This window comes from Antedon bifida, chromosome 4, assembly GCF_963402885.1.
Source record: "Antedon bifida chromosome 4, ecAntBifi1.1, whole genome shotgun sequence".
Lineage (NCBI taxonomy): Eukaryota > Metazoa > Echinodermata > Crinoidea > Comatulida > Antedonidae > Antedon > Antedon bifida.
Window position 1 is genome coordinate 5289196 of NC_136229.1, and position 15522 is coordinate 5304717.

At 34.8% G+C, this 15522-nt stretch overlaps 2 protein-coding genes across 3 annotated transcripts in view; one reads left to right on the plus strand and one right to left on the minus strand.

The window, feature by feature from the left end:
- LOC144841618 (uncharacterized) overlaps positions 1-15522 on the plus strand; it is a 136042-nt gene that overhangs the window by 5369 nt on the left and 115151 nt on the right. The gene's annotated exons all lie outside the window — the stretch shown is intronic.
- Positions 1-15522, minus strand: part of LOC144841591 (sterol regulatory element-binding protein cleavage-activating protein-like) — a 64595-nt gene that overhangs the window by 4870 nt on the left and 44203 nt on the right. Inside the window, exons 1-17 of one of the 2 annotated variants that reach the window (XM_078698023.1) lie at positions 14098-14174; positions 10617-10824; positions 10043-10190; positions 9547-9704; positions 8779-8987; positions 8250-8364; positions 7875-7971; positions 7299-7377; positions 6969-7095; positions 6634-6746; positions 6065-6159; positions 5321-5419; positions 4706-4948; positions 3694-4025; positions 2848-3217; positions 2514-2629; positions 236-917 (exon numbers count right to left, since the gene is read on the minus strand). In XM_078698023.1, the coding sequence (XP_078554149.1) occupies positions 236-917; positions 2514-2629; positions 2848-3217; positions 3694-4025; positions 4706-4948; positions 5321-5419; positions 6065-6159; positions 6634-6746; positions 6969-7095; positions 7299-7377; positions 7875-7971; positions 8250-8364; positions 8779-8987; positions 9547-9704; positions 10043-10190; positions 10617-10735 (3102 nt within the window). In that variant the 5' untranslated portion in view covers positions 10736-10824; positions 14098-14174. Of the gene's footprint in view, positions 1-235; positions 918-2513; positions 2630-2847; positions 3218-3693; positions 4026-4705; positions 4949-5320; positions 5420-6064; positions 6160-6633; positions 6747-6968; positions 7096-7298; positions 7378-7874; positions 7972-8249; positions 8365-8778; positions 8988-9546; positions 9705-10042; positions 10191-10616; positions 10825-14097; positions 14175-15522 lie in introns of those variants that run through there. The other variant, XM_078698024.1, reaches the window with a different exon arrangement.

Consider the following 15522-nt stretch of genomic DNA (forward strand, 5'->3'; position numbering starts at 1 on the left):
TCTAGCGGATAGAATTTTAAATAACTTTAAAGTTGAAATTTGTATACAAAATTATATATATAATTACAGACCTTAGCCGTTTATCTCCTTCAAGAAACAGTCAAAATCCAACCAAAGTCATTCATTTATTTATCTATTTTGCTCTACTTTGTATTACGCATTTTGTTCATGCCTTGCACGTAAAATGATACAAACATATGATTAATAAAATTATGATTCTTTAAAAAAAACCTACCTCTACTCTACCATTACTGCAACCTGCAGCAATAACAGTATCGTTACATGCTAAGCACCATATTGGTGGCACCAGTTGCATCTCAGGTGAACCACCAGACACTCCTCCACGATCAAACACATGCTCATGATCTGGCCTTTGATCCTCGAAAGAGACATTCCGCGGCGATCGCAGAGGCTGACTCACAGTGTCAATTTTTAAAACACCTGTAGATCTACTACGGTTATGTCCAGGCACAAAAGGAGGATTCGGTTGTGGCTGCGTAATGGTGTGAGATCCATATATACTGGATGGCATGTTGTGTGGTCGTGGGAAGCCTTTGGCTGCACTGTCTTTGGGACTGGTTGGATGGGTTTTATAATAGGAATGAAATCTTTGGTTAAAGCAGTAGCCACCAGAAGGAGATGGTTGAGGTCCTGCATCTCCACCACCTCCGCACTCAAGAGCGCTGCCATATAAATCTTCTGAATATTCAGATTTAACAGGTTCTCCAAAATTTGTCCTGATGCTTTCAGTAAGATCTGGTTGGTTGTCTAGGACATCTTTCCAAGTCTGGCAATACATAGACTGTTTATCTGGTGCGGAGGACAGTCGTCTTCTCGGTGTATGTGTATAACCTACACTAGGTGTTGGGTACGAGTCATAGCAGGGACATGTATGACCAATTCGATTTTTTGGTTTGCTGAAAGGAAAAAGCAGTGGAGTTAAATTATCATGAAAACTTCATTCACAAATATTTTTTTTCTTTAAAATGGACCTGAAATGGACTTTCGATTTTCAAGAAATTCACACATGTTATTTAAATGTATCAAATTAACACAAACCCATACAAATAAAAACAAAATGTATAGTATTTTGAGAAAAAAAAAAAAAAAAATTTTAAGATACCTTGGTAAATTAGCGAAAATTACTCACGCCATTGCAATATTCTATTTCAACGGCCGTCGGGAGCATCTATATTCACGACGTCACATATACACACGACGATCGAGAGCGTGTATGCCGCCCGATAGTCCGTGAATGATCGACGGCCAGGAAAGATACGCGAAGCGCTGACACTAATACTAATTTATTCAATATATAATGTTGTTGAAATTTAGTGCCCTAAAATGTACTTTGTTCTAAAACCCGAATTTAGAAGGCCTACCTCCCAAACCTTTACTAGGCCTAGGGCCCAGCGCGCGGAGTCGATCCTCCACCCACCCATGCTAGGCTCCGTTTCATGTGCATCCAAAGCGATATCAACAACTTGCTGCTCATTGTCAAGCCAAAGTAAAATATGAATCAAATTCGTTTTCGAACTGCCTTATTCGTGACAAATAAATTACCATCTCATATTACTAATTTAATTCTGCTAAACTAAAAACTAAAGAAACTAACACATTTAAATTACGAACGATATACAAAATTCTATTTTTGAAAATACACGAACCGAAAAATATGGATACGCATCATTGCACACGGCGCTGTATCATGGACAACGTTGCCAGGCTAACGTCGGTATTGCCAGAAAAAACCCGTCGATTTGGAGATTTTAAATCGTCATTTACTCGATAAATAACCGTTTATACGGTAATAATTTTATATAAAAAAATTCTAAATATGTTTCTGCAAAAGCACAAGCATTTTTTAGACAATACTCCAAAGATTTCAAGAGTTATAGCCAAAAAACTGCAAATTGTCCATTGGAGGGATAGGAATATATTCGCAAAGTGACGTCACCCGCGAATTTTTTTGATTTTCAAATGGGGCTTTCCCCAAAAGGGCGAATTTATATTTTGTAACAATATACGTTCTAGCAACACCTAATAGCCCCCAAAACGTCATTCTAAAATGAAAAAAATCGAAAATCCATTTCAGGTCCATTTTAAGTGGCTAGCAGGATCTCACCAGAATAAATGGATAACATTTTAAACACAATTAGACTGTTTTCTTTCTACAGTTACCAGTGCATTTGTTTAAATACTGGGCATCATTATAAACAGTGCCAAGAGTGTTAACTGTAAAATACATGTTTGTTTTGGGAAAATGTTGTTTAATTTTTAAAATATACAGTTATCTTCGATAAAAAAAACCTCTCTAAAGCTAGGCCTAAATCGTCCAGATTTTCAGGAGAAAATAACTTATTTCGGGAAGGCTGGGATTTGCATTAAAAATCAGGAAAACTCACTTATTTCGGAGAACTTGGGACCTCTGGAACCCCATCTTCATTAAACAGTTAGTAAGAAATCCACATTTATTTCCTACATAAATTAAAAGATAAACTGCTACTAATTACCTCTTTCTTTCAATGACCAGCATACAATCACCAGTAGCTGGATCCCATCTCCTAATCTCACCAGATAAACAAGAGCTGAAAATCCACCCAGCTTCACTTACAATACATTCTACATCCTGAAAGATGATAGACAAGAGTTTAAAATGAGAATTAAACTTAGTACATTAGCTACTATAAGGTCAGAGGAGTCAATTGGTAACGTAACAACATATCAACTGATGAAGTCTGGCTGCTAGCTGGACAAAACGCTACTGTGAAATTACTTTACTGTAAGGTCATTTAATTTTTTTCAAGTGATTACGAACAATGTGACAAATCAAACAAAACAACTAACCTGTTTATGACCCTGTAGTACTAATGGCACCGATTCATTAGCGTTTTGAACCGACCTTATGATGTCATCATGATGGCACTTCTTGTACCGTTGTCTACGTAACCGCTTCAATGATACGCACTTGCAAAGTAGAAGAATAAGAATAACGAGCGAAGCACCGCTAGCCACTCCTAACGACATGGTCACGTAGTAATCCCACTGTGATTCCTGCAGGAGCCTGTAGGCACGTGTTTGGTAGTCATAGTCCTCGCCTCCTTCTGGATCAAGGAGGTCGTCAGGTAAATGATGGGATCCAGCCGATCTCATTGCTATTGCTTCCTTGGGATCGATGTTTATAAATATGTGCTCTAGTGGTAATAAACTTATATATCTGAAATGAAAGAAGTGATAATTAGCTACTACTCAGAATTAAGATATTAATATTATTGTAGATGGGTCAGTGACATATTCCTGAATAATGTCTTGCCTAGGAACGAATGAAACAAAGTCTTTCAATTAACAAGCAATACACACACAGTTAAAATTTATGAGGCAACAAGGGAAAATTTGGGTGTTATAACAGAAAATTTCAAGGTTTTTACCCATCTTAATTAAGATGCTGATTGTGACTCGTTGATGGGACATAAAGTTCCCACAGAAGAGAATGAAGTTGTGTACTGTAGGCTATCCAACATGTGACAATATGTTTCTTGAAGGTCCCTAATGATCAGTTGCATAGACCATAAATAAAAATATGTTGAGAAGTAGAACCTCATGTGCAAGGTCAGGACTACTTTTGTTGCTTAAAAAACATTACAAATATAAACATTTCCATGTATGTTTTAAATGATAGTTTGATCAGCTTACCTTCCTTTAAGAGTTTTATTGTAGTAGCCAAAGAGTGTAGGCCACTGAAGAGGCGACAACTCATCCGAATACTCTTTCAAAAATAGATTCTGTGTTGTACCGCCCTCATGTGACTTTCCCAGTGACGTATCCTTGCGATCTCCATTGTGTCTTAAAACATCCTGATTGGGTTGAGCGGAATTGTCCTGTGGAAAACCTGCATCTCCTTTATTGGTGGGAAGTGAAACGTCAGCTTTAGTGTAGTTGGCGTGGTTAATTTCGGTGAGATGGTCAACCAGACCGGACTTGTACACGAACAGACTCGTGAAGATTATCCATAAAACAGTACTGACCTGCAGAACGGTCAATAGAAACAGTAATGTGGAGATGGCAAGTGGTCAAGGCAGTGGTGCAGTAAATAATAACCATATATTAGTAATGTTTTTTATTATTTCATACGTGTCCAACAGCAAATAACTCGCCAATTACAGGATGGATAAACTATTTCATAATTTATCGTTCTTATAAACTAAGTCTCATTTGAGGCTTAGGAAATGGAGTTGAAAGAGTCATGAGTTACAACCCTGGCACTAGGTCAGGATTGAACCCTAGACCTTGGGATTGGAATGCAAGCATATTAACCACTATGGAGATGGAGATGATAACCATAAAAATCTCTTCAGGTGGTAGAACAAGTCTCCTCATATTAAAACTTGATGTCCAGTGTACATATCTGGATTGTGCTAGAACACTTTTAGATGTGTAGGTGGTTACCAGGTGACCTGTGACATCATCTAGTCAACTGAACTCATAATATATAAAAGGGCATTAAAAAAAAACGAATCTATAGTCAAACACTTTGATAAAAGTGTAAAATATGCAACTAATTTGTTAACACAATTAACCCTTTGAATTAGAAACACACACTGTTTGACAATAAAACCTTTGTCTCTAGTAAGAGGGAGACTTAAATTATTGTTTTATGTATTTATAAAACACAATTTTAAATTTTACCCATAAATTATTTCCTTACCATTATAAGTCTTTGTACAACACGCGTACTCGCCCAGAAGTACACAAGTCTCAAACGTTTAGGTATCTTGCGAAACAGGGGAGTAGCTGGTGGTAAACGAGTCTGCAGCATACGTTGCTTGCCGGGGGACATCATGTTGATAGAATCGGGGACGGATTTGGTACGAGAGATGCTTCGTGGTGTCATGGTGACCGGTGGTGTCTGTAGCTCCTCCTGTATGCTTGTTTTCTGGAGGTCTGATAACTGTAAGTATATAAAATGGCTGTTAGATTTTAAAATATCACAGTGATTGTTTAGAGCTTAGTGGCTATAACATGCCTACTAATCCTAGGTTCCATATTAACCATTCACACATAAACAATTCTCTAAAGTGAAGCTCTGTCTATACTATCAAATTAGATTGACAAAAAAGGTTTGATGACATTTTTTTTGTCACATAAAGTTTGATAGTGTAGACAGAGCTTGTGAAATATCTTACAGTGGTAAACACTGGACATAAAGAAATCATACATATTATCATATTTATATCTTCCAAAAGTAACTCACTTTCCAAGACTCATATAAAAAATATCGTATGCATGTTAGTCGTATGAATGAGACGACACCAAAACTTACTTCCATTCGTCGAATATCAATTGAAAGCACGGTTACAAAGAAAAACATCTGAAGGAAGAAGTCAGTTAAGAGCCCAACAACAGCAAACACACAAAACTCCTGCAAAATAAATATTAAATAAATAAATGATGAATGACCCAGTTCTAATATTTTGTACAGTATTCTTTTTCATATTTTATATTGTACAGTAGAACTATTGTACAGTAGAACCTACATTTTACGTACGGTATGGGACTGAAAGACATACGTAAAACATGGGATTCATAAAATTCAGGTTGACCTTAAATTGACCCCCAAATACGTAATCTTGGCTAAAAAGGCTGCTGTCTTTGCCTACTTTACTTACAGCATACAGCTGTCACTAGCTAGGCCTATACTACTATCCTATAATTTAGGCCAAGCTATTCCTCACATGTAGCTAAAAGGCCTAGCCTACTAGAAAAGTATATGCAGGCTGTGCGATGTTTAAATAAAGTGTTATAAATAAAAAATCAATGTTCTTTTATTTTCTATCAATAAAAACAGTCGCCGCTGTAGAGGGAATGCATGTGTGTGTGTTTTGTCTCACAGCAATGGCTTTTGTTGTTGTTAAATTCACCTCACGACGTAAGAAAACAACACACTACAGTACTATTAAAATTACTAAAAACGATGATGTCATTGGTTATTTTATGCGTACGTAAAATCCAGGGAACGTAAAAACAGGGTACGTAAAACAAAGGTTCTACTGTATTTTATTTTTACCTGGATAGCTGGAACAAATGTAAAGTACCCCATAAGGATTATCATCAGTTCCGTAAATAGATTTTTAGTGATTGACCAACTCTCCTTTTCAAGCCCTAGACAGAAAAAAAAAATTTTGTAAATAAAAAGGATGTATTAATCATTCATTTATATTTCTAGTCCTAATTTAAGATTTTATTTAAGAACGTAGATACAATGCAAACGTGTTGACCAATGACAAGCAAAAGTTGAATAAATCTATCGCTTGTGATTGGTCAAATCCTTTACGTTGTTATGCTGCGTCTCTAGTGGGAACAAAGCATTAGTAAGACATGTTTTTAACATATTGACTGCCAAGGATAGGTATACTCGTCTTATAGGATGTCTAACATGAGGCAGGGTAGATACTGGAGTATACTCCACCATTAAAACACTGTTGTGCACTCACTAAACACCCTCTAGCGTATAGGGGTCGTAGGAACTATTACATTAAAACAAAAGTATTGTAGCACCCTCTATGGCATAAGCGTTTGATCTAGAAGAAAATTATGACAGTGAAAAATAAAAATTTAAATTATTAAATTACTTACCTTGAGCAATTCTCTTTTTGACATCTAGGTGCACGGGCGTGGAAACCACTGATTTTGTCAGCACTAGTATGTTTTCCAAACCAAGAATTATCACTAAATATGGAAAGATTTCACTAAAAGAAAAAATAACATAATTACTGTAGAGCCCAACAGACAACTTCAGCACCCAATTTGTGTTAAAACATTTCAACCCATTTGTTTCATGGAAAAGTGTCCCCTTAATAGAGGTGTCAGTCCCAAATGAAAGATTCTACAATACTATAACAAAAAATATATTTCAACAAAAATTATTGTACTGTTATTATTATCTTTGTTGTTTTTATTATAAAACTAACCCGCCATGAAGTGTTGGTGTGAGTCCGAACAATAAACATATACCGACAGACATAGCCAAAGATGACACAACTTGAAACACAGCACTGAATGCTAATCCCCATTTAGATTTCACCATCTCAATTTTACCTGCAAATAAAGAAAACAACAATTATTTAAAAAAATTTATTTTGTTTATTTTTTGTTTGCACTCTCAGTGTCGCAGCAAATATCACAAATGAACAAATGAAAGTGTTAGATTGACAAAAGAAGGTTTAATATAAATGTTAAATTAAATTTAAAGTCAAAGATTGATAAATTTAAATATTTTCAAAAAAATAATGAGTACTTACTGACAGAAAAATATATGTACAAGAAAAGTAAACAATATACAAAAACTAAAGGTGATATTTCAACAATGTTTCTTCGTTCCTGTATGGGAAAAAAAAAGACTTCATAATAATAAAAATAATAATAATATCGAACATTTATTATTAACTTTTGAAATTATTAAGATAATGCGGAGCAGTGCCATAAAGACACTTAGAGGCAACCAGTGAAGTTGTGAAAACAAAGGAGCAAATATATGCACATATGTGGACATGATGATGTCATATCACTACCATATTTGGGCTTATTACTACCATATTTAGGCAAAGCAAAGGAGCAAATTTCCATGACTGAAACACAAATTTAGCAACCCTGTTCTGAAGAAGCTGGAGACGCTTAAATATCTTTCTCGGAGCAACTTCATAAATGTTAAAACGCAGTACAGGTTGAGGATTAGATTGGATTAAAAAAATGTCATAGTATATTGAATAGATTATTCCTGGTACGGGTCAGGCTTATGGTCAAATAAGTTCATTATCACTGACCACCAGCAAAAAATACAAAACAATAAACAATTTCCGACCGCAAAAATAACTTACCTTAAAATATAAATGTTTAATTTCATGTGGTTCTGGATTCTCTAGCAATTCTGATCCAAACTTTTTTTGTAGGTGGTCTTTTAAATTTGATATAAAACTGTAAAATGAACAAAAATGAAAACAATTAGATTTTTAGCCTTTTTAATTTTTTCATTAATAATTAATAATATTCAAACTTGCTTGCTGGTTTAGAATGTTTTGTTAGATAAATACAGTTAAAATGTGAAACAGAAATTTAGGATAATTTGAACAAATTTGATGCTTTTTATTAATATGGAGTGAAGATGAGGTGATTCGAACCCATGAATTCACATGTAAAGATCATGACATGGCAAATGTGTACACCAACTCCGTCACAATGGAAGTATATGTTACCTTTCATTGTATGATTTCAGTACTAACGTAACAGCATATGTAATTAGTCTCTGTCTGCTGCGAATATAAAACCTATTAATTCCACTGTACTTGCTGGGTATGCCAAACAATACATCTGTAAAATATCAACACAAAATTTGTAATGAAGCTGTGTAGCAGAAATTATATATTCTAAATAAATTCCTGTCATTTGATTGGACGATTGTGGGTCACATGGCATGCAATAGTACATACTATTTAATAATGGTGTAATAGTACTTTTTTTTTCAGTTTTTCATGTAGGAAAAAAAAATCTGCTCATGTACAAAAAATTACATGAAAAGTAATAGCACTTGTATTTCTATATTTAATAGAAATTTTGATATTAAATATCCTTTCAGTGACAAATAAAAAGGGAGCACTGAGAAGAGACAAGAGCTGTCAAAGACAACTATCCCCAAAGTGCGTGTCTCTCCAACTCCAGACAAACAACACAAGCAAAATAACATAAAGATAAAGAATTACAAAAATAGGTTTTGATATACTGTACCTTTAATATTAGTTGCTTCAATTGATTTCTTTTTTAAATGCCTATAAATGGTTTCTACTAGATCACTGTCTTCTGAGAACTCTTTTAAATCGTTCTTCCAGAGGGCAGCTGGTGAGATTACAAGACATCCGTGCTCAGGAAGGATGCCAGCCAATTCGGAAGGATTGTGTACATCAAGCACATACAAACAAAACGATTGTATAGGCACGCTGAAAAAAAAATATATATATTTATTTTTAGTCACACATTAATTTTTACTTTCATACTCAACATAAAGCTCTGTCTACACCATCAAAACTTTATGTGACAAATGTGATGTGCCCATGGACATGATGATGTCAAATCAGTACCATATTTTGGTATCACTACCGTATTTGGGCATGTCACTACCATATTTGGGCATATCACTACCCTATTTGAGCATATCACTACCATATTTAGGCACATCTACACTAGTTTGGTAGTGTAGACAGAGCTTAAGAGCTTTTTCATTTTATTTTTTAGTAGAAACGATAGTATATTTTAACTTTAAAATTACGACGTTATGATCAGTACATTTTAAAACGTCCACTTGTCAATCAATCTATATACAAAAAATGCAATAAAACAAACTAAACCAAAAACACTAGCTATAAAGCTTGGTTCCCACTAGGATGCAAGCTCAAGTAGATGATGATAATATACTTGCGTTGCACTTACATCCTTGCATTGCATCATAGTGGGAACCAAGCTTTATATATATATATTCTGCCACTGAAAACGGCTTACCCTAACTTGTCTTGATACTGATTGATATCATTAACAATCTGAAATGCTCTGGATAAAGGTGCACGGAATGCATCTTCTGCTGTTAAATCACCATGCCACGGGGACACCTTAGCCCTAACAACAAACTGCTGAACAAAGGCTAACGGAGAACCAACAAACTAAATGAAGAAAATGGCAAACAATGTGTTTATTTTACAAAAGGCAACGGTATGTTTATTTGACAAAAATAAAGTATACAAAAAACTTAAGCTCTGTCTACACTATCAAACCAGTTTGACAAAAAAGTTTGATGTGCCGAAATATGGTAGTGATATACCCAAATATGGTAGTGATATGACACCATCATGTTAATATATGGAAACATCACATTTTTTTGTCACATAAAGTTTGATAGTGTAGACAGAGCTTTAACACTTTTATACAACAATTATAATACATGTATCACAATGACAAATCTATGTGTCCTAGATTTGTGATTTAAAGGATCAATATTTACCCAACGAGGTTTGACCTGTGGGTCATTGCTAGAATCAACATCTGGCTTAGATGAATCAGCCTGACGTTGCGGTATGCTAAACCCCTCAGCTGGTGTCATATACACATGGGGAGCATTGCTAGCAATTGGTAGCTTGACCATTGGTGATCTGCAGTAAAAAAATGTGTAAATGCAAATGTAATCATCTTCATGTTTAACTTAAGTCCATTGAGATTAGGCTCTCTATGGTCCAATGGTTCAAAAGTTCTTTAATGAATGTATGTATATGGTACAAACAGCTTTACACTCAATCCGAAGGACAAGGCAATGTCAGTAGAGTGCCTTGCCTAAAGCTCTGTCTACACTATCAAACTAGTTTGACAAAGAAAGTGTGATATGTGCCAAAATATGGTAGCGATATGAGATCATCATGTCTATATATGGGCACATCACATTTTTTTGTCAAATAAAGTTCGATAGTGTGTAGAAAGAGCTTTAGAGAATTTTACTTTATGTCTGTGCCACCCTATATGGTGGAATATCTGTAGATCACATCTATGGATGGTACAAAGAAATTAGGAGGAATGTAACTTACGCGCAGAGAAAAATCACTACTCCAACAGATACAATAATAGCCAAAGGATGGCTGGAACAGAAGAGGCCATGTCGATAGTAGGCTCTCGCTACCAGATCTCGGACATCTTGCATCACCATCTTGAGCACATCGACGAGTGGATATTCATCTTCCACCCAGCTAAAGAAATCCTTACTATTGATCTGATTATTGTGGTTTCTTAAATCATCTGAAAAATAGACAAACAAATGTATTGTTACTGTCAATAATCAGAAATGTAAGCTCTGTTTATACTATAAAACTATATGTTGCAAAAAATTGTGATGTGCCATGATGATGTCATATCACTACCACACTTTTTTTGTCAAACTAGTTTGATAGTGTAGACAGAGCTTATAGAATCTTAGTATAGAAATAATAAATTTCCTTTAATAGTGAAAAAAAATGTTGCAAGCTTGGTGGTTTAAAAGTATGATTCCAGGTTTGTAATCTGGAAAGAGTGGGTTCAAGTATAAAATGAGAACATACGATAAGCCATCCACTGTTCAAAAATACCATCATTGCTAAAACGCTCAATACGTTTCTGTCTTTTCTGCGTAATCGGGCATTTGAAAAACCGATAATTCAATAACCTAGACCCAGGCTTGCGAAATCCAAAACCGTGCTTGTCTCTAAACATCTTGTTATATATTTTCCACAACAAAAAAAGTTATATATTTTCCATGTTGATTTGTTGGTTGTTGACTGCAGAGTCCCAAATGAATTGGTTTTCATACACATAAGTAAGAGTTTTAAGTAGTTTGAGCGGTACCAGCAGATGCACCATTGTCTCCAATGTTGTGGAATCTTGTTACCTGTCCTGTAAATCCTACAACGCCACTACCGGTAAGTTTATAAACAATAACTGATATTGTCTTAACACAGAACCATGCTTTGTTTTTAATTCAATTCAATTCATTTATTTTCCAGAAGACATATAATGCAATTAAAAATACAAACACAAAAAAAAAAAACTGACACCAGTCTGGTGGATTGTAGAAAAGTGACGAAGTCACTATGTAAGTACTCTCCTTCTGGTGCAGACAAAAACAAGAAGTTAACAGCAAATGACATTAAATAAAGCAGGGAAAAACTTAGAGGAACCAAAAAGGCATAAATCAGTCACTTCAATTGGGAGGGTATCCCACAACCTCGGAAAAGAAATAAAAGTAGAGTAGAAAAATGCATTGGTACGAGAACCCATATGCCTAAAAACTAATTTATAATTTCTACGAGAAACTAGTGTGGGCAACAATGCACCATCAACCAGAAAATCAACGTAGAGACACTTAATGACAAATTTAACTTGAAGAAATTTTACTATTATAACAGTGGCGCTGATATTAAACATGCATCACATTCTGAAAACTACCACATTCTTGGAATGGCCATTAAAATATACTTATGTTAATGTTCTGTCAAGGACAGTGGTATTATGTAACATTGGATTGGATTAAACACCTTTTAATATGTTATTTACAAGCATAGAATTTGTTCGCAGATGGTCATATACAGTACTTTTTATTTTTAGACGGGACCATAAATCTAGTTTCATGCAGTACAATCCTATTAAAACACCACACAATTATTAAAATATACACAAGTCTCACTCTCAGTATAGTACCACTAATGCATTTGTACTATAAATATTTAAAGAGCTAGCTTCACCCCAAAGGGGTTGGCAAATCCAACGTCAATGTTTCATTTTCACGCGGCTATGTGCATATTGATTGTCACATACAGTAGCCACGTGTGGAGTCGTGAAAACGAAACATTGACCTTCGATTCACTGGACCGGGAACCGTGCCGGTACAGTGTGAAATACCCTTAAAGCCCCCTTCCCTACGTTTTTTAGATCTAATTTAGGATCACAAACTATATTTAATGTAAAAATAATACTATATGGTCCTATTGCGATAACTTTTTTCGTCTTTAAACGGTTAAAAATGTGAAAAATAAGTCGATTCTAATAATTATAGCGGCCCGCTATAAATCCCAAAATGCATTGCGCGCGGATTGATATTGTTGTTTTTCACATGTAATTTGCCCACTTCTCGATCGATCGTGAGGCCAAAACAAATGGAAGACTCCTAACTTTTCAGCGAAAATACCGGGTTTTCCCCAATTTGTATCAACGGAGTCTGGCAAAAATAGAAAGACAATTAATGCAGCAACTATACAACGTCAGGCTAGGTATATAGCTAGCGTACGATGTTCGTACGTTACCGATGTTTACCAGCTAGGCCTACAAAACTAAGCCTAGCTAGGCTAGGCCTAAGACCGTCCACGAGAGGTCGATCGTCGCGAGCTACTTAGGTAGTGCATTGTTTCTCACTTTTTATCATAATTTACCATAAAACGTACATTTAAGACAAGGAATGACATGGTTTAATGTTTTTAAAGTGATATATATGTATTATTTTCCAAAAAACGTCCAAAATTGCAGGGAAGGGGTCTTTAAGTGATGTCTACTGTAGGCAAAGAATAATTACCCGTATTTAATATTATATTTTGAGTGAGGTTGATTACAGTAGGTGAGGGGGTGTGTTTATTTGGACCAGTTTTTATGGTTGTCTAGCTTGTGGGAATAACTGTATAAAGAAATAATAATTATATATAAAAATTTGTGCTAAGAAAAAAATAATTTTGAGGTCGTGGTTCTCACTTTCAGGAGTGTCAAGGGTTACGAAAAAATTAAACTGTTTTAATATCTTTGTAGGTGTACTGTATGTACCAGCATGATAAATATAGTGTGGTAATAATATAATTACATTGAGTACTGAGTTACATATTTGGATTTGTACTGGTGGTATTGGTAATCAAACAAAAGTCATCATGACGATACAGATTCATCATTCATGCAGGAAACTGAAATGTCGTTTAGATTTTGCCATTATCACACCTTTTCGGAAATTTGGCTAATAATTTTATTTTAGAGTCAATTTTAATAGTTACACATGCCTATGAATGTCTTTTATCAAAATGATTGACCCTTAACTTAATCATATATTATTAGGCAATCCAAGTTACAATATTTAAGCGAAGTGGAAATTATGCTTTGCTGTGTCGGTTGGAATTTATAGCTAGGCCTAACCAGTCAATCACTCTCATAATTACCACAACACAATCAACAGTCCATAAACGTCATCTAGTAGGCTAATTTAGGCCTATGCATCTCTCCTAGCTAGGCTAGGCCTAGATAAAGGGATGGGAACCACCTGTTCCTATATGGGCCACAGCCACAGAGTGTGGGCCTCTCTGTCTGGCCCAGCTAGGCCCTTGGCCTTCTAGTCTAGCTACCCTACCTAGCTCTCTAGGTAGGCTAGGCTAGCTAGGCCCCTTCTCAATCCTCGATCTATGTTAACCCTTAGACCTGTCTAAATCATTCTAAAGGTCTGCATTATCATGTGTGTAAACCTTATATTACAATGGCAATGATGTCAAAATCATCGTTAGAACTTACCAATAGGATTAACAAAATCAATTTCCACTCTTAATTACAACCCATAAATAATTATACGGCCAATTATTAAGCCGCCATGATTTAGAAAATGGTATACCGCCCTCTGGTGGACTTACACCATGGGGCCCTGCTTTTTGGTGGTTTTTCCCGTTCAATTTCAATTTAATTTTTATTTCCACAATATAATAACATACATACAGGAAAATTTCGTTGATGTGCCGCCGCCAGTCTCACCAATAGACATACTGTAGATATATTATTGTCCTCCTGAAACAATATTCACTCATACCAAAAATTGGATCAAAGAAAATGATTTAGGCCTACTGAAAAAAAACTGGCAACCAATGGGTTTTAGGTAAAAATTTGTCTCGGTCTTTTATAATTGAAAACATTTTTTCTACGAAACTTGATCAAAACTAAATGGCCGAGGCCTATTTAAAGTCTGATTGTAATAATCTTCATTTTTCATGTTTTTTGGGGGAACAATGCATCTTAAAAGGTCAAAAATAAGAATTTCTGGTTATTTCTCAACAAAGTGTTCAAAAACAGTAAATATAAATATGTGTGTTCTGAACATTTTGACACCAATATCAAGACTTTTTGATTTGTAGTTACGTAGATACGAAAATGTCATGCTATATATGTGTCAAAGGTCAAAAATAAGAATTTCTGGTTATTTTCCAACAAAATGTTCAAAAAGGGTAAATATAAATATGTATATTCTGAACATTTTGACACCAATATCAAATCTCTATGACTAGTAGTTACGTAGCTATATAAATGTCGCGTCATATATGTCAAAGGTCAAAAAATATAATTTCCTCTCATTTTTCAACAAAATATTCAAAAAGAGTAAATATAAACATATATATTCTGAACAATTTGACACCAAATACAACTCTCTAGGACAAGCGGTTACTGATTTCCAAAAATTGGCGGCCATCTTTTTTAACGTCGAATTTTGGACTTTGCGGTAGTCCAATTTGAGTAAACTTTTGATATATGTTTTTTGAGACCTTATTTTATTGTAATACATCAAAAAACCTTTTCTTGCAATTTTTTTGGGGTAATGAAACAGTTTGACTCGACTATATCATGTTAGTTAAATTTTAAAAGTTATTTTTGTAAGATTTGATAATGAAAAAATATAATCATTTTGGATTAAGTCTCTCCTTTTTATTGTAATAAAATTGTATGGATAGATGAGAAAACAAAAGTCTAGCTAACTACTTGCACAGACTCTCCAGTTCATAATTTGTATTCGCATAATCCGGACCAATGTGAATTTTCTAGTGCTCGCTAATTGTAGGGTTTAGGCCTATAGTAAACTAAAGCAGTTGATTGCCTATTGAAAAATTGAACAGAAATTGTACAAAATGTCGACCGTACCAATAGCAATATGTTTTATGTTATCTTCTCCTTATA